Source organism: Halichoerus grypus, unplaced genomic scaffold, assembly GCF_964656455.1.
Source record: "Halichoerus grypus unplaced genomic scaffold, mHalGry1.hap1.1 HAP1_SCAFFOLD_106, whole genome shotgun sequence".
Taxonomy (NCBI): Eukaryota; Metazoa; Chordata; class Mammalia; order Carnivora; family Phocidae; genus Halichoerus; species Halichoerus grypus.
The window spans coordinates 80719-95656 of NW_027555035.1; the positions used below are offsets into that span (position 1 = coordinate 80719).

Below are 14938 nucleotides of genomic sequence, written 5' to 3' on the forward strand. Positions count from 1 at the left end.
TTAGTTTTTATAAATGTTATGAAAGTCTGGAAAGAATGAGGGTTCTTTAATTGTCAGGAAGGGAGAGGGTCCTATATATGTTTCTTAAGTTTAGCTTATTTAAGTATATTCAGATTTTCTATGTCACTAATTTTTCAACTGCTTAACCTATCAATAACTGAGCACGGTATACTGAAATACTACGCTATGGGGGCATTTCTGTCAATTTCTCCCCATAGTGCTTTATGTATTTTGATTCTACTTTATTAGAGGCATACTAGTTTAGAATTTTTATTTCTTCCTGGTGAGTTGAACTGTTTTCATTATCAAGTGGCAATCTTTATTGTAATAATGCTTTTTTCCTGTTTTTTCAAATCTATTTTGTCTCATGTTAATACAGCTATTTCCAGCTTTTTTTTGGAAATTTGGATATTTGTCTGGTATATCTTTTTAAAATTTTTAAAATTTATTTGTTTACTCTCAACCTTTCAATGCCCTGTGTTTTAACTGTATCTCTTGTATACAAGCTGGATTTTGTTTTTTAGTCAGTATTTACCCATCTACATTTACTATGGTTATGAACAATGGCAGGTGTTTAGGTCACAAACAAAATAATCCTTACAGGAAAGGTTAGCTTGAACAGTCTCCAACCAACAGCTGCACTCAAGATTCTGCTGCCAGGGAGGACGGAACAGAAGGCAAGCACCATTTACAAAAAGGGACCTGAAAGTTACATGTCCCATCTGGGGGTGCCATATGTCACCTGAGCATTGACTGCCTCTGTAGGGAGATCTGTTCCATCTTTGCCCACCAGGTTCAGAGTCAGTCATTTGAAATATGGAGAGAAGGGGTACAAATCATCCTTAATAAAGATTCCCAATGCTTGTTAACACTAAATGATCACTAAGACCGCTGTATTAAAGAGGAAATACGTTGTGCCATTCTATTCCCACAGTGGCTCATACATATTTAATGTTCAGGGATTTCTTATATTCTGTAAAATCGTTTTCAAGCTTTCCTTAAACTATGCCTGAAGAGTAATCTGTGTGTTCTCTTAATGCTTGCTGCTAAAATAGGCTTTCATGATTATTTCTACAAAATTACCTTTTTTTTCCTTCCACTCTGCCACTAGCTTTCTTGTGTCTTTTTTTTTTTCAAATTCACTCAGAGAAGATAAAACTATTTAAAATAGTGTCTTTTTAAAAAAAATTTTTTTTAAGATTTTATTTATTTATTCATGAGAGACACACAGAGAGAGAGGCAGAGGCAGAGGGAGAAGCAGGCTCCCCGCTGAGCAGGGAGCCCGATGCGGGACTCGATCCCAGGACCCCGGGACCATGACCTGAGCCGAAGGCAGACACCCAACCATCTGAGCCACCCAGGCGCCCTATTTAAAATAGTGTCTTAACCAGAGGTAGAACTACAAAACTGCTTGAAGCTTGCAGTTAAACTGAAATAGGACTCGGATATAGTCCAGCATCAGGAAACCAACAATAAAACAATGGCAAATAAGCACCTGGTAGGTGACAGGTACTGTGCTAAGATACACGTGTGTGCATGTGTGCGCATGTGTGTGTTTGTGTGTAATCTCCACGTAAATATGAAAATTCAAGGCTCAAAGAAGTTAAGTAACTGGCCCAAGATCACACGGCCAGTGACAGTAGAGCCAAGATTCAACTCCAGTGTCTGAATCCATAGTGATGAAAAGTGAGTCCTGGATTGAAACTACTGGAATTCATGTCCCAGCTCCACCACTTCAAAATTGTGTGGCAATGGGCAAGTTATTTAACCCCCTTATATCTCAGGTTCCTCATCTGTAGAATGGAAATAACAATATCATATCCATAGGATTTAATGGGATGATATGAGGAGATGCTCAGAATAGAGCCTGGCACATAAAGGCTCAAAAACTGTTAGTTATTATGGTTTCAGGGGACATTTTAGGGCTTCTTTCTCATCAATGGGTGCTATTACTAGTCAGATTCCAAGTTTCTTTTTCTTTTTCTTTTTTTTTTAGAGAGATAGTGCCCGTGCACATGTCAGGGGAAGGGCAGAGGCAGAGAGAGAGTCTCCAGCAGACTCCCTGCTGAGCTTGGAGCCCAATGTGGGGCTGGATCCCACGACCCTGAGATCATGACCTGAGCCAAAATCAAGAGTCTGATGCTTAACCCTCTGAGCCAGCCATGTGCCGGGATTCCAAAGTTTCTTTAACGTTATGTTCATCTGGTTCTCGCCCTCTTTTTCACATGCCCTTCTCACCTGCCAAACTGACTCACTGATTTCCCAGTGCTCCCACTATTGGCTGCCACCTGGCTTGCCTCCGGCTATTATGGCCCAAGTGAGACTGTGCCTCCTCTTCCTCGATGGGGTGTTTGATTTTCTCAACCTTCATAGCACTTTGTATTTATTTATAATTAAGAGTTCTTTTTTTCCACCATATTGAGGTTGAGTGAGACACCCTTTAGATAGCCAGTTGGTGATATCAAGTGGGCAGTTGACTCAAGCCTGGAGCTCTAGATGAAGGACAGGAAGGTGGGCATACAGGAAGTCCTCAGCCTACAAATGGTATTAAAGACTCTGAAATGTAGAGGCTGAAATGAGGAGGAAGAAGAGTCAGCCAAAGAGGCTAAAAAGAAGCAGAGACTGTAATGGGAAAAGCTCCTGGTGAAGGTGGTATCACCAAAAGCAACAGAAGGAAGGGTTTGAAGGAGAGAGTAGCCCGCTGTTGAGTGTCCAGTAAGACATGTACAGAGAAGAGACCAGAGGAAATAGCCACATGAAGGTCATTGTAAGAGGAGTTTGCGGAAGGAATGAGGACCAAGACCCAAGAGGAGTGGATTGAAGGGGGAGAGTGTGCAGTCAGAAAGTGGAAACATCAGCCACACATGACTCTTTCAAGAAGCTTTGCCAGCGATGGAGGGCCAAGTGATAGATGGGGAAAGAGGTGAACCGAGGGAATGTGGAGGTCACAAGTAGCTTCTTGTTTAAAAGAGGGCACTAGGGCATATTCTCTTCTGATGTGTATGCTCCAGGAGACATAGAAGTAGCTGCAGGTGGGAAGGTCACTGAGCTGGTGACAGAGGCTGAGATCCAGAGCACTCAGGGAGAAAGAGGATGGTCTTTCATGGGAGCACGGATGGTCCCTTCACTAGGGACGGAGGGAAGGCCAAGTAGGTGGGGTAGTTGGGCACTTAGAAGAAGGAATTTCTACATGTTTGTTTCTATTTCTCAATGAGGTATTAGGTAAAGTCATCAGCTGAGAAGGAGGGTGGGGCTTAGCAAGTTTGAGAATAACGAATAAAGAAGAAGGTGTGAAATAGTTACTTTGAGCAGTGGAAAAGAAGCATACCAGAGAACTACAGGAGGACCATGGGCAGTGCTGAGCGCCGTTTTGAACTGCGGCCATTAATTATTTAAATGAGACCTGTTGGCAGAATTGGATGTTTTTCTCCTGGAATGTTCTTTTGTTCAGGAACAGGCATAAATAAATGGATGTCCGGGTTTAACCATTACAACTTTGCCAGAGGATTTTGACACAGGAAGAGGGGAGTGAAAGAGTCAAGGGTATCTGCAAGATTGTAATTATAATAATGAACCATGAAATGTAACTGAGGAAAAGTGGGACATGGGGACATGAGGACACAAAGGGGTGACTGTCACCATGGTGATAGGCCGAAGGATTGCAGGTACCACGAAGTAGAAGAATAGCTGGAGTCAGTATGGTGGAAAAGTATAAAGGGATGGTTGTAGAGCATAAGGCTTGATATTGATTCTAGAGGAGGTGTGGTCATTGGTGCTGAGGAGGTCAAGGGTATGATCATGGGAGTGTGTACTGAGGAGGGGAAAGAAAATGATCATTGGATATGAGACAGTCCAAAGTCAGAGAGACCAAGAATATTGACGCCAGGATAATGGTGATAGGAGTAGGGTGTGGGAAAAAGAGAGCATGAAGGTTACTGAAGTCATCTGTGAATGGGGAGAATGACAGGGTTTGCTAAATGTCAGCAGAAGGAAAGCTTGGGTTTCTGGGGTGACTGGGGTGACTAGGGATGTGAGGTGTCCTGGGATAGGTCCTGATAATCTCCAGGAAGAAGGTGGGAAATCTGCTGAAGCTGAACAGCCTGGGGCCCTGGGGCTGCCGAGCTCCCCAGCACAGGACCTGTGTTTGAGTTTAGGCTCCAACAGCCACTAGCTGTGTGAGTTTGCGAAAGTCAACCTGCTTATTCTCATCCGTCAAATAGAGATAAATGTTCAATGACTTGCCTCGTTCACAAGGATCATTTGAGATAATGAATGTAAAAGGATTTTGTAAGCTCTAAAGTACCATTAAAAAGTGAGTTAAAATTTAAAATGTATATATCGTAACATTATGATTTCTAGCCTCTAAACTAGAGCAAGATAAATCACTTACTCTTCTTTTTGTCTGCCACAATACCTAACCTGGATGCTTGTGTTCTAGAGTTTGCAATGTTGAATAGTACTGAACAATAAAAGCTTATAAAATAAATTAGAGCCTGTGATTAATGCCTTCTGTGTTACTGTCAGCATGGCCATGAGCATCGTCTAGCAGTGATGCTTTAAAAAGTCTGAAACAAAAAACAAAAAACTCTGATTTTTCTTTTCACCAAATCCCCTGAAACGAAGAATAAAGAAGCATTTCTTAAGGTTAAAGTCCTAAAAATATTTATGCATTTTGACCCAATAATTCCATTCTCACTTTTTAAAATCTTTTAATTCCACTCAACATTTATACAGAAAAATGGAGAAATCACAAATGCACATATGAGTTTTCACAGAGAAAACACACTCATGTAATTCGCCTCACTCATAGAAATTTGATGCCAGAAAATATTCCTCTGGATGAAAAAGCTGTGTTCCTGAGGACGTTGGCTCAGTGTTACAGCGGAAAACGCTAAATGTTAGGCGGAGGAATGACTCGGTAAGTGTTGGCACATAAATTCAGTGGAGCAGTATGGGGCATTAAAAATGACAGTTTTGAACTAGAGAACGAAATTCACAAAAGTCGAATGCCCTTGGGGCAGGCGGGCAGGTGAAATCCGAGAAGCAGCCTGCTCTGAAAGGCAGACGCGGTAAAGATATGCAGGGGGCGGGGCGGGGGCGGAGGAGTGCGGGCCGTGCCTTGACTTCCACAGTAAAATGCTCAAGAAAGTAACGCACTGGGGCGCCTGGGTGGCGCAGTCAGTTAAGGGTCTGGCTCTTGGTTTTGGCGCAGATGGTGATCTCAGGGTCGTGGGGTCGAGTCCCGCGTCAGGCTCTGCTCAGCGGGGAGTCTGCATAAGTTTTCTCTCTTCCTTTCCCTCTGCCCCTTCCTCTCTAAAGTCAATCGATCAATCAATCAAAAAAAGAAAAAAAAGTAAAGCATAGTGCTGACCAAACAAAACATGCCCCGGGCCTAGTTTTACACGTAGGCCTTTCATTTCTGACCCTCGCTGGAGGTAAAGGAAAATACGGGCAACATAAACCCACCAGGTATGGCCATTGTTGTGGCTGCAGGAGGACAAGGGCTGGAGGTGAGCACAGAAAAACCAATGTTGGTCTGCGTGGGAGCGGGGCCACGTTACCTCACCCCTTTAAGCCTCAGTTTCTCCATCTGTAAAACAGGGGAATTTAAAAATGCCTCCTTCACAGAGCTGTTGTAAAGGTTAAGTGTGTCCCCTTCCTTTGCCTCTTCTTCTTCTTGTTATTTTATTGTTCTCATTAATGTTATTTCTGACTCCATATCCCACTCGCCTCTTCTCCCTTGTTCTCCCGACTCCAGCCACACTAGCCTTCTCGGTATTTCTCTAAGGTGTTTTAGCCGCAGGGCCCCCGTTCTCTCCCCCTAGTGTAGGTCTCACTTCATGTGGGTCTCTGCCCAGAGGACACCTCCTCTCAGGGGAGTGTCTCTCTCTCTCCCTCTCTTCCCCTGCTTTATTGTACTTCGTTGCACATGGTGCTGCCCGACATTTTATTGTCTATGTATTTTTTAAGTTATCTGTTTATTCTCTACCCTAGAAGGTAAGCTCTATGAAGGCAGGAATTTACCTAACTTGTTTAATGCTGTGTTCACAGTTCCTAGAAGGCCCCTGGCGCATAATAGACCTTCAGGAAGTATTTGTTGAATACCGTTGAGTGTTCAAGGTAGAACCATCGCATCTTATTTTTTCCTTTCCCCCCCAAATCTCAAAGGTACAATGTTTGTGTAATTAGTGATTTAAAGAGATTTCTTGCGGATGACTTGAATGTGTAAAACTCCTCTTTATCTCTCCTAACTTGGGTGGCAGGTCAGCCATGCAGAAGCTGGGAGCAGAAGTATTTGAGAAGGTCTACAACTACCTTAAGAGAGCAAGGCGCCAGAAGGCCAATGAAGCCGAGATCCGGGTAGCTCTAGAAAAAGTGGTGCCTCGTGCCGGTGACTGTTTTGAAGTGGACCAGCTCCTGTACTTTGAGGAACAGTTGCTGATCACAGTCGGTAAAGGGCCCATGCTCCAGAACCCTCACCAACAATTGTCAAAAACAAGCAAGTCCAAGGGGACAAACCCATTCAACACATAAGCTGGACTTTATTATGGGAAATGGGTACAATGCCGGGGCTACCATCTTTACTATCAGTCCCTTGTCAAGAGGAGTGAGTCCTTTAGAGGGTAGTAAACCTATCTGCCTCTACTCTGAGTCGTGGGCCAATCAGTGTTTGGTCTATACTCTGAGGAAAGCTTGTGGACCAAGTGTGGCTTCCTGAAAAGCATTCCCGCGAGTGTGCCCTCGGGGCTTCCACAGGGTTGGACCACCCCTGCGATGGCCTGGAAGATTCCATCTACCCTTGACCATTTCCACTTGGAGGACAGGCTCGGTGCTTGCCTGCCTTGAGTCCCCGTGCTCTATGGTCAGCCTGCTCCCCGCTTACGTCGCTGAACACTGGCTTCTGACACACTGAGCTGCTGACCGGGAGTCACAAATGTTTGTCTCAGGTGACCTGTTTTGGGTCCACTTTTGCCCTTGCCTGGCTAACAAGCAAGATGTGCATATATATATAAGGACCTGGACTAAAAATCTAAAAAGCAATTCTCTTCTGTGATTGATTCTCCAAGCTCATTCGTGGAGTATTGAAGACTTTTATTCTTAATAAATATATTTCACATGGTTACAAAATAAATCACCTATTTTATCGTTTTCTTATCTAGAAGTATGTTGATGAATGTAACGCATCCATGTAATCATTATTACCGAGAGCAGCTAACATTTGATTTATTGGGTGCCTATTATGAGACAATACTGTGCTTTGCACTTACAACTTTAAGGGCCTTCTGTCATTGGATCTTTTCACCGACGAGAGAGATGGGGAGAGGAGAGATTACTCCCGTCTTTTAGCTAACTGCTTATTTACTCAGCTACCAGAGCTGAGCTGTCACCCCGGGTCTGTCTGATTCCAGCGCCCATGCTCTTAACCACTCTGCATGTGGGCTTTCAACCAAGAAGCTACATCAGACTTGCTCGAGGAGCTTCTTAAACATACACCCGTTTAAACATACTGTTAAAGAATTATCCCGACACGTGTGAAAACAGTAGACAAGACTTTATTCAGGACGATTAAAATAGGGGAGAGAGACGGGGCTCAACGCCAAATGCAGCACAGAAAGCTGGAGATTTAGACCCCGGGGTGGGATGGGGCACAGTCGGGCTCAAGGGATGTAAAGGTACAAAGAGAAGACACCTAGGGTGGGGGAAATTGTTGCCAAACCGACTTCACAGGACTCTTGCTGAAGACAGGCCAGGGTGACCCGATAGCAGGGGTGGGGGATTCTCACTAAACTGACTTAACAGGATTCTGGCTGAACTGGACTCAGCAGGTTGGAGACAGGGCCCAGGCGGAGGCCCCGCCGAACTAGTGCTCAGGGGAGCCTGTCTGAAGTTCTGTCAAGAAGAGAACCTTTGTCAACACCCAGCCTCACCCGCCTCCTTTCTCTGGGGAGGCACAGGGCCAAAGCATATCTTCTGTTACCAAATGACCTGGTGAATCTGACGCACGCATTATATAGTGGTCAGCATTCTGCCTTCCGCTAACGATGGGGGACACGGAGGCCCCGTCATGGCTGGTGCTGTGCTCCCTGCACGATGCAGTGCCTTTTAGACTAGTGTTTCTCACCTTTGAGCATCAGGATCACCAGAGGGCTTGGTAAAACAAATTCAGGGCCCATCCCCAGCACTTCTGATTCAATAGGTCTGGGTAGAGACGGAGACTTCGCGTTTCTTACAAGTTCCCGGTGATGCTGATGCTCGGGTGTGAGAACCACCCTTGACCACTGTTTGAGACCCTTCCTCCTACTGCCTCTGCCCCCGTGGTTGGAGCAGTGCTTGGGTCTGCTCTGCTGGGGGACTGACTCATCTCACTAACATCTCTGAACGTGGTATGAGGACTGGGAAGAAGGGCGCAAAGACTTCAGCTGCCTTGCTGTGAATATACTCTGGTAAGGCAGTGATTGGGAGGGAAAAAGTCAAAGTGTGACTAACGTGGCTTCAGGGAGTTCGATGGGGTCCGTTCAAGGACAAGGGAGCATGGTCACCGTGCTCTATGTCTCATTCCCACCTCTGCCCAGCAGCCAAGGGAACCACAGAACCCACAAGCTCTGCTGTGCTCCAGGCCTTGTGAACATCACTGTTCTGTGTTCCCTCAACTCCTGTACACCGTGGAGAGGTGTTGGGGCCAGCACAGACCCTCTTCTGCCTCTTCCCGAAGCTAGTGATGCCCACCCCCCTCCCTCCCTGCATGCTGGGCACTTGTCCCTGGCTGGCAGGTGATCCTCGTGCTGCTGATCTCACAGCCCCTGCTGGTCTGGGGCAGGAAAAACAGGCCTCAAATAGTGGCTCCTTCTTGGGGTTGGAATCTGAGACTTTGCAGAATTCTGACCTTGAGCATGTTGTCCAAGCCCAAATCCAGAACCTGTGACCACTTCCAAGGTAGAACACTGGAGATCAGTTTTGCCCTTGGAGGCCTAGGACATTTCCATTATTCTGACAGGGAAGAGACCTCAGCCCCTGGAAGGGCTCCACAGAGCTCCCATATCCTTTTATGACCAAACACATTTCAAATGGATCTGGAAGAGGGGGACAATAGTAGCAAGTTATAAAAGCTTCTGAATCTTTTTACTAGTGGTTTTCATAATATCAGAACAGAATACTTGTGTGAGTTTTAGCTATAAGAAAAAGCTAGATTTCAAATAGCCTCTGCCATCTTTCACAGATGAATGTTCCCCAGGAACAACACCCTGGATTTAAGAACATGTTAGGATCATTCCTCTACCCTTTAGGCTCTGTGGCTGGGACTACAAAAAAACTGACAAAAAAAAAAAAAAACAGATTAACAGGAGAAAACCACCATTTGCTTCACTGGCAGTGAGGGTGGTGGGTGCAAGATTGAAGGTAACTAGAAAAAAAAATCGCTTTTTATTATTACTATTGGGAAAGTACTTTCTCCTTCAGCCCAGCTCAGTCTGGATTTGGGGTGACTCCAGGGTTGGTATTAATCACTAACCAAACTGCAAGAGTGTGGTTCACTGGGTGAACTGCACGATGGTGGGTGGAAACTGGCCAGGGGATTAAGGAAGGCAGAAGGTGCTGTTATGAAACCGTCACAGGTATGAGGGAATAAAGGGACCCCGCTGGCTTGCCACTTTGTAAAATATATATATATATTTCACAAACACCAATTGACCTTTCTGCTTTCTATTTATGCAGAGGAAATGCCATCAGCTATTTTGGATGGTGCGGAGATAAGGCACACACAAGAGAGTGATGGAAGTTAATTATTTAATGTATTTGGGGCTGAGGCTGGAGCAAAAGCTCTAGGTCTGTTATAAAGTCTGGCCATCACAGTGGGCTCAGGATAAAGGAGGCTGACAAATTAAACAGGAGCTCCAGGGGGGAAACACCCTACTCCTCTTTCAAGATGATGGGACCACTAACTAATGTGTCAGAAGATCGGGCCAGGAGCAGAGCGGCCCCAGCCAACCTGTAGAGTCGCCCCAGCCAACGAGGAATAAAGCAGAACCGCTCCAGGCGATCCGGAAACTCTTGGGCCAGAGGCAAATGTTCATTGTGGTAGGCTTCTCAGGTTCTTTGTTTATGACTCAGCATTATTATGGCAATAAACTAACCCATATACCCGACACCACTCTTCACCCCTTCTCTTAACACTTTTTATCAAGTCCTCAGGCTTCCTTCTTTTTGGCATTGATTTTTATAAATTTGGGGGAAAGTTTCCTTCTAATGAAATGATTTAGTGGTTTCTCTGAAAAAATGGGGATCCTGTTTTTCAAAATGGTGAACTGTGAGCTCTGTCTTTCCCGGCTTTCAGCACATTTCCAGACAGTGTGGTGCAGGGGCTTGGAGCCTACCAACACTGCCTCATCTGCAGATAGGGTCTAATACTTCTTTGGATTTTACTTCGACGTGTATTGAGTTCCCACCCCGTACCAGGCATTTAGGCACACAATTTTGAATGATAAACATTCAACAGGCAATGGAAACAGCCGAAATGTCTGTCAATGGGTGAATGGGTAAAGGAAACGTGACATATTTATGTATATACACAACAGAATATTATTCAGCCTCAAAAAGGAAGGAAATCCTACCATTTTATACAACATATGCTAGCGAAATAAGCCAGATACAGAAAGTTAGATGCTGCATGATCTCACATCTATGTGGAATCTAAAAATGTCAAGCTCATAAAAGGGGTTGTGTTGTCAGATGTTGGTCAAAGGTTACAATGTTTCAGTTACACAGGACCAGTAAGTTCTGGAGACCTAATGCACAGCATGGTGACTATAGTTAAAATACTGTTACTGTACGTTTGAAATCTGCTAAGAATGTAGATCCTAAGTGTTCTTACACACACACAAAAATGAAAATGGTTGCAATGGAAAGTGATAGATACGTTAATTGGGTTGATTGTGGTAGTCATTTCACAATGTATATCAAAACATCACCTTGTGCTCCTTAAATATATACAGTTTTTGTCGATTATACCTCAGTCAAGCTGGGAGAAATTTCATCAGGCAAATACAAGGGAGGCAAAGATCTCGCAGGCCTGAAGAACACAAACATGGAGGACGCAGGACACGGCATGTGCGTTCTGGGAGTTTGGAAAGCTGTTCGTTCTGGTGGTACATAAAGTGAGGACGATTACGTTAGGTTTGAGAGGAAGGTACAGTGGGCAGCCTCCTTGATCCCAGTGATCCTCCCCTCTGGGATTCTTGTCTTGTGCAGTTACTTCTCCCATTGCCTCATGGTGGCCTGCGTGACCAATAAAATACTGTAGAAATGATGCTGTCTGACTTCTGTGACTCGGTCATAAGACATGGATTCCATCTTGCTTTCTCTTGGATCACTCATTCTGGAAGATGCCAGCCACCATGTTTCGAGGACGCTCAAGCAACTTTATGGAGAGATCTATGTGGCATAAAATTGAGGCTTCTGCCAAAAAGCCAGCACCAAGTTGAGCCACCGGGGAAGCAAATTTTCCGCCTTAGTGAAGCCTTCATTTGACTGCAGCCCATGCTGACATCTCCACTAAGACATCACAAGAAACCCTGAGCCAGAACCATCCAGCTAAGCCATTCCTTAATTCCTGACCCACGGACACTGAAATAGTAAGTGTCCCCTCTGGTGTTAAGTCACTACATTTCGGGGCCCCTGGGTGGCTCAGTCGAAAGCGTCTGCCTTCGGCTCAGGTCATGATCCCGGGGTCCTGGGACCGAGCCCCGTATCGGACTCCCTGCTCGGCGGGAAGCCTGCTTCTCCCTCTCCCACTCCCCCTGCTTGTGTTCCCTCTCTCGCTGTGTCTCTCTCTGTCAAATACATAAATAAAATCTTTAAAAAAAAAAAAAAGTCACTACATTTCACAATATAATTCAGTAATAGATCACTCATCCGGAAGGCAAAGCTCAGATGTGAGCCGTTGGGTTTGTCTGCTGTGTCCAGTAGCCGGGGGCAGCCCCTGAAGAGGTATCGCGACAGGGCATGGCTTTTAGCTGCATCCTGTGTGGACGGCCGGTTTGAACAGGGTGAGGCTGAGGGCAGGCAGTTAGGTGTGGTCCGGGGGAGAAAAGATGAAGACAGGGCACTGTGGAGACAATGCGAGGGAACCGGGAGAACTGAGGACTGACTTGGGTGGGGAGGGAAGGAGGGTGTCTGTGAGGACTCCTAGGTTCTGGGCGTGGGGGACTGGACGGTTCACAGAGCTGGGGATACAAGAGATGCGGGGAGAAACACTGAGTCCATTCCTGGGTATGTTGGGTTCGGGCTGCTCGTGGGGCATTCAGGTGAAGAGGTCCAGGCACGAAGCTGGAGGTGTCTGTAAAGTTCTTATAATCAGTGGATCCACCTAATGAGCTCCAGACAATGCAGCAGTGGGTATTTTCGACGCTGGACCTGCAAACAACTAAGAGTAGGGCTGCCTTCTGCAGAACACCACCTCCTTTAAGGCTGCTGGATTTGATTTCAGATATGTGAGTGCCCCCCAAATAATAATCACAGCATCTAGCCCTTTTAGTAAGTCCTTTTGGGTGAACCCCAACTGGCTCAGCCCGCAGCTCTCTGCTGGTGGCATCTCCTCTCCGCTCCCCCAGTGTATATTCTTCAAAAACCAGCGGTTCTCAACCTTGGCTCTGCATTTGAAACACCTGGAAAATTTTATGAGGATTAAGTGGAATAATTTAAAATTTCCTGGTAGACGGTAGATGTTGGTCGCAGTCTTCTTTCTGCCTAAAAAGTGAGACTAGACGCTTACCTTTTTCTCCCTCTCCTGGACCAAAAGGGATTCTGTCTGTGAAAGGGTTTTGTGAAACGCAAAGCTTTATTCAAATGTAAATGATAACCTTTAACTTCAGGAGAAGTCAAAGATCTTTTTATTTTTAACTTTTTACTATGGAAAACATCAAACTGTATAAAAGTAAAGAGAATAATATAATAAGCCCTTGTTATGGAACATCACTCAACTTCAGAAATAATCAATTCACAGCCAATCCTATTTTATTTCTGTTCTCATCCACTACCACCTCACTGCATTATTTTTATCATAAATTTATAAATATTTCAGCATGTATCTCTAAAAGATAATCTTTTTTTAAAGCTGTAATACTATTATACTTCAAAAATTATCAATAATTTCTATCTATCAAATATCCAGTCAGTATTCACGTTTCCCATCTTACTTTTTCTTTGTTTGTTTCTTCAAATTAGGATCCCAGTAAAGCCCAATTGCTTCAACTGATATGTCCCCTCAATCTCTTTTTATGTATAGATTCTACCTCCATCTCTTTTTTCCCCTTGTAATTCATTTATTGAGGAAACAAGGTCATTGGTCTTGTAGAGTTTCTTTTAGTCTAGATTTTACTGGTCGCATCCTCCTCATTTTTAAAAAATAAACTTTATTTTTTTAAAAGATTTATTTATTTATTTGAGAGAGAGAGAGAGAGCAGGAGGAGGGGCAGAGGGAAAGAATTTCAAGCAGGCTCCCTGGTCAGTGTGGAACCTGACAACACAGGGCTCAATCTCAGGACCCTGAGATCATGATCTGAGCCGAAATCGAGAGTTGGATGGTCAACCCACTGAACCACCCAGTCACCCCTAAACTTTATTTTTTGTAGCAGTTTTAGATTTACAGAAAAAGTTGTGAAGATAGTACAGAGCTCCCATATAGTCTGCCCAGCTTCCCTATTAGTAATATCTTATATTAGCATGGTATATTTATTACAATAATGGACCAATATAAATACATTATTATTCATCAAAGTCCATACTTTATTCAGATTTCCTTAGCTTTTATCTAATGTCCTTTTTCTGACCCAGGATCCTATCCAGGATCCCACATTATTACATTTAGTCATCAGGAATCCTTAAGGTCCCCTTTGTTGTGACAGTTTCTCAGACTTTCTTCATATTCAATGACCTTAACAGTTTTGAGGTGTGCTGGTCAGGCATTTTGTAGAATGGCCCTCCTATGGGGCTTAATGCTTTCCTCACAATTAGATCAGGTTATGTCATTTTGGGAGGAAAACAGCTAACATTAAGTACCATATCCATCACATGATATCAAGGGTGCATGCCATCAACATGACTCATCACTTTTGATGTTGACCTTGATTCACCTGGCTAAAGTAATGTTTGTCAGGTTTCTCCTCAAACTTACAAAATTGCTCCCCACGCCCCCTTCCCATACTGTCCTCATTGGAAGGAAGTCATTATTCACAACCCACACTTACGGAGTGGTCAGTTGGGCTCCACCTGCTGGAGGACAGAGTATATAAATTATTTCAAATTCTTCTGCATGGGAGATGTCTCTTCCTGCTCATTTATTTACTTATGCATTATTTTTTTCACTAAGCTCTACACCCAACATGGGGCTTGAACTGATGACCCTGAGATCAAGAGTCAAATGCTCTACTGACTGAGCCAGCCAGGTGCCCCTACTTTATGCAGAATGGACCCACAGATCCTTACTTTATACTTTGGGTTATAATCCAACACTTCTTTATTTTACTGGTCAAATTGTTTCAGCTTTGGCCACTGAGAGCTCTTTCAGTTGGCTCCTGTGTCCCCATCCCTTTGACATAGTCCCATCAATATGGTTTTTCTTTTTTCATTAAAAAAAAAAGAGAGATTTCTCACATCACAAGATGCTCACAGGTATATTTCTTGTCCCAGTGCTTGAATCAGCCATTTCTCCAAGGAGTCTTGGTTCCTTTTATTAGAAAATGGTATTGGAAATCAAGCTCTGGGCACTGGGTATGCTTTTTGCCACTGGGGTATCCCTCTTTTATACCCCCTCTCAGCTGACAGAGCAGGAAATTGGTGTATACTAACCCTTGTATATGCACATATCTGTAACTATTTCTATATGTAACCATCTGTATCTAAGTTAAGATAAACACAACTTCATACTGATGTCTCCAGCTCTAAT

At 44.3% G+C, this 14938-nt stretch overlaps 1 protein-coding gene across 1 annotated transcript in view; it reads left to right on the forward strand.

Annotated features, from left to right (window-relative positions):
- LOC144380720 (serine/threonine-protein kinase Nek11-like) overlaps nt 1-8689 on the forward strand; it is a 68975-nt gene extending 60286 nt beyond the window's left edge. Inside the window, exon 4 of the mRNA XM_078065551.1 lies at nt 6264-8689. Coding sequence (XP_077921677.1) covers nt 6264-6534 — 271 coding nt within the window. The 3' untranslated portion in view covers nt 6535-8689. The remainder of the gene's footprint in view (nt 1-6263) is intronic.
- The last annotated feature ends 6249 nt before the right edge of the window (nt 8690-14938 follow it).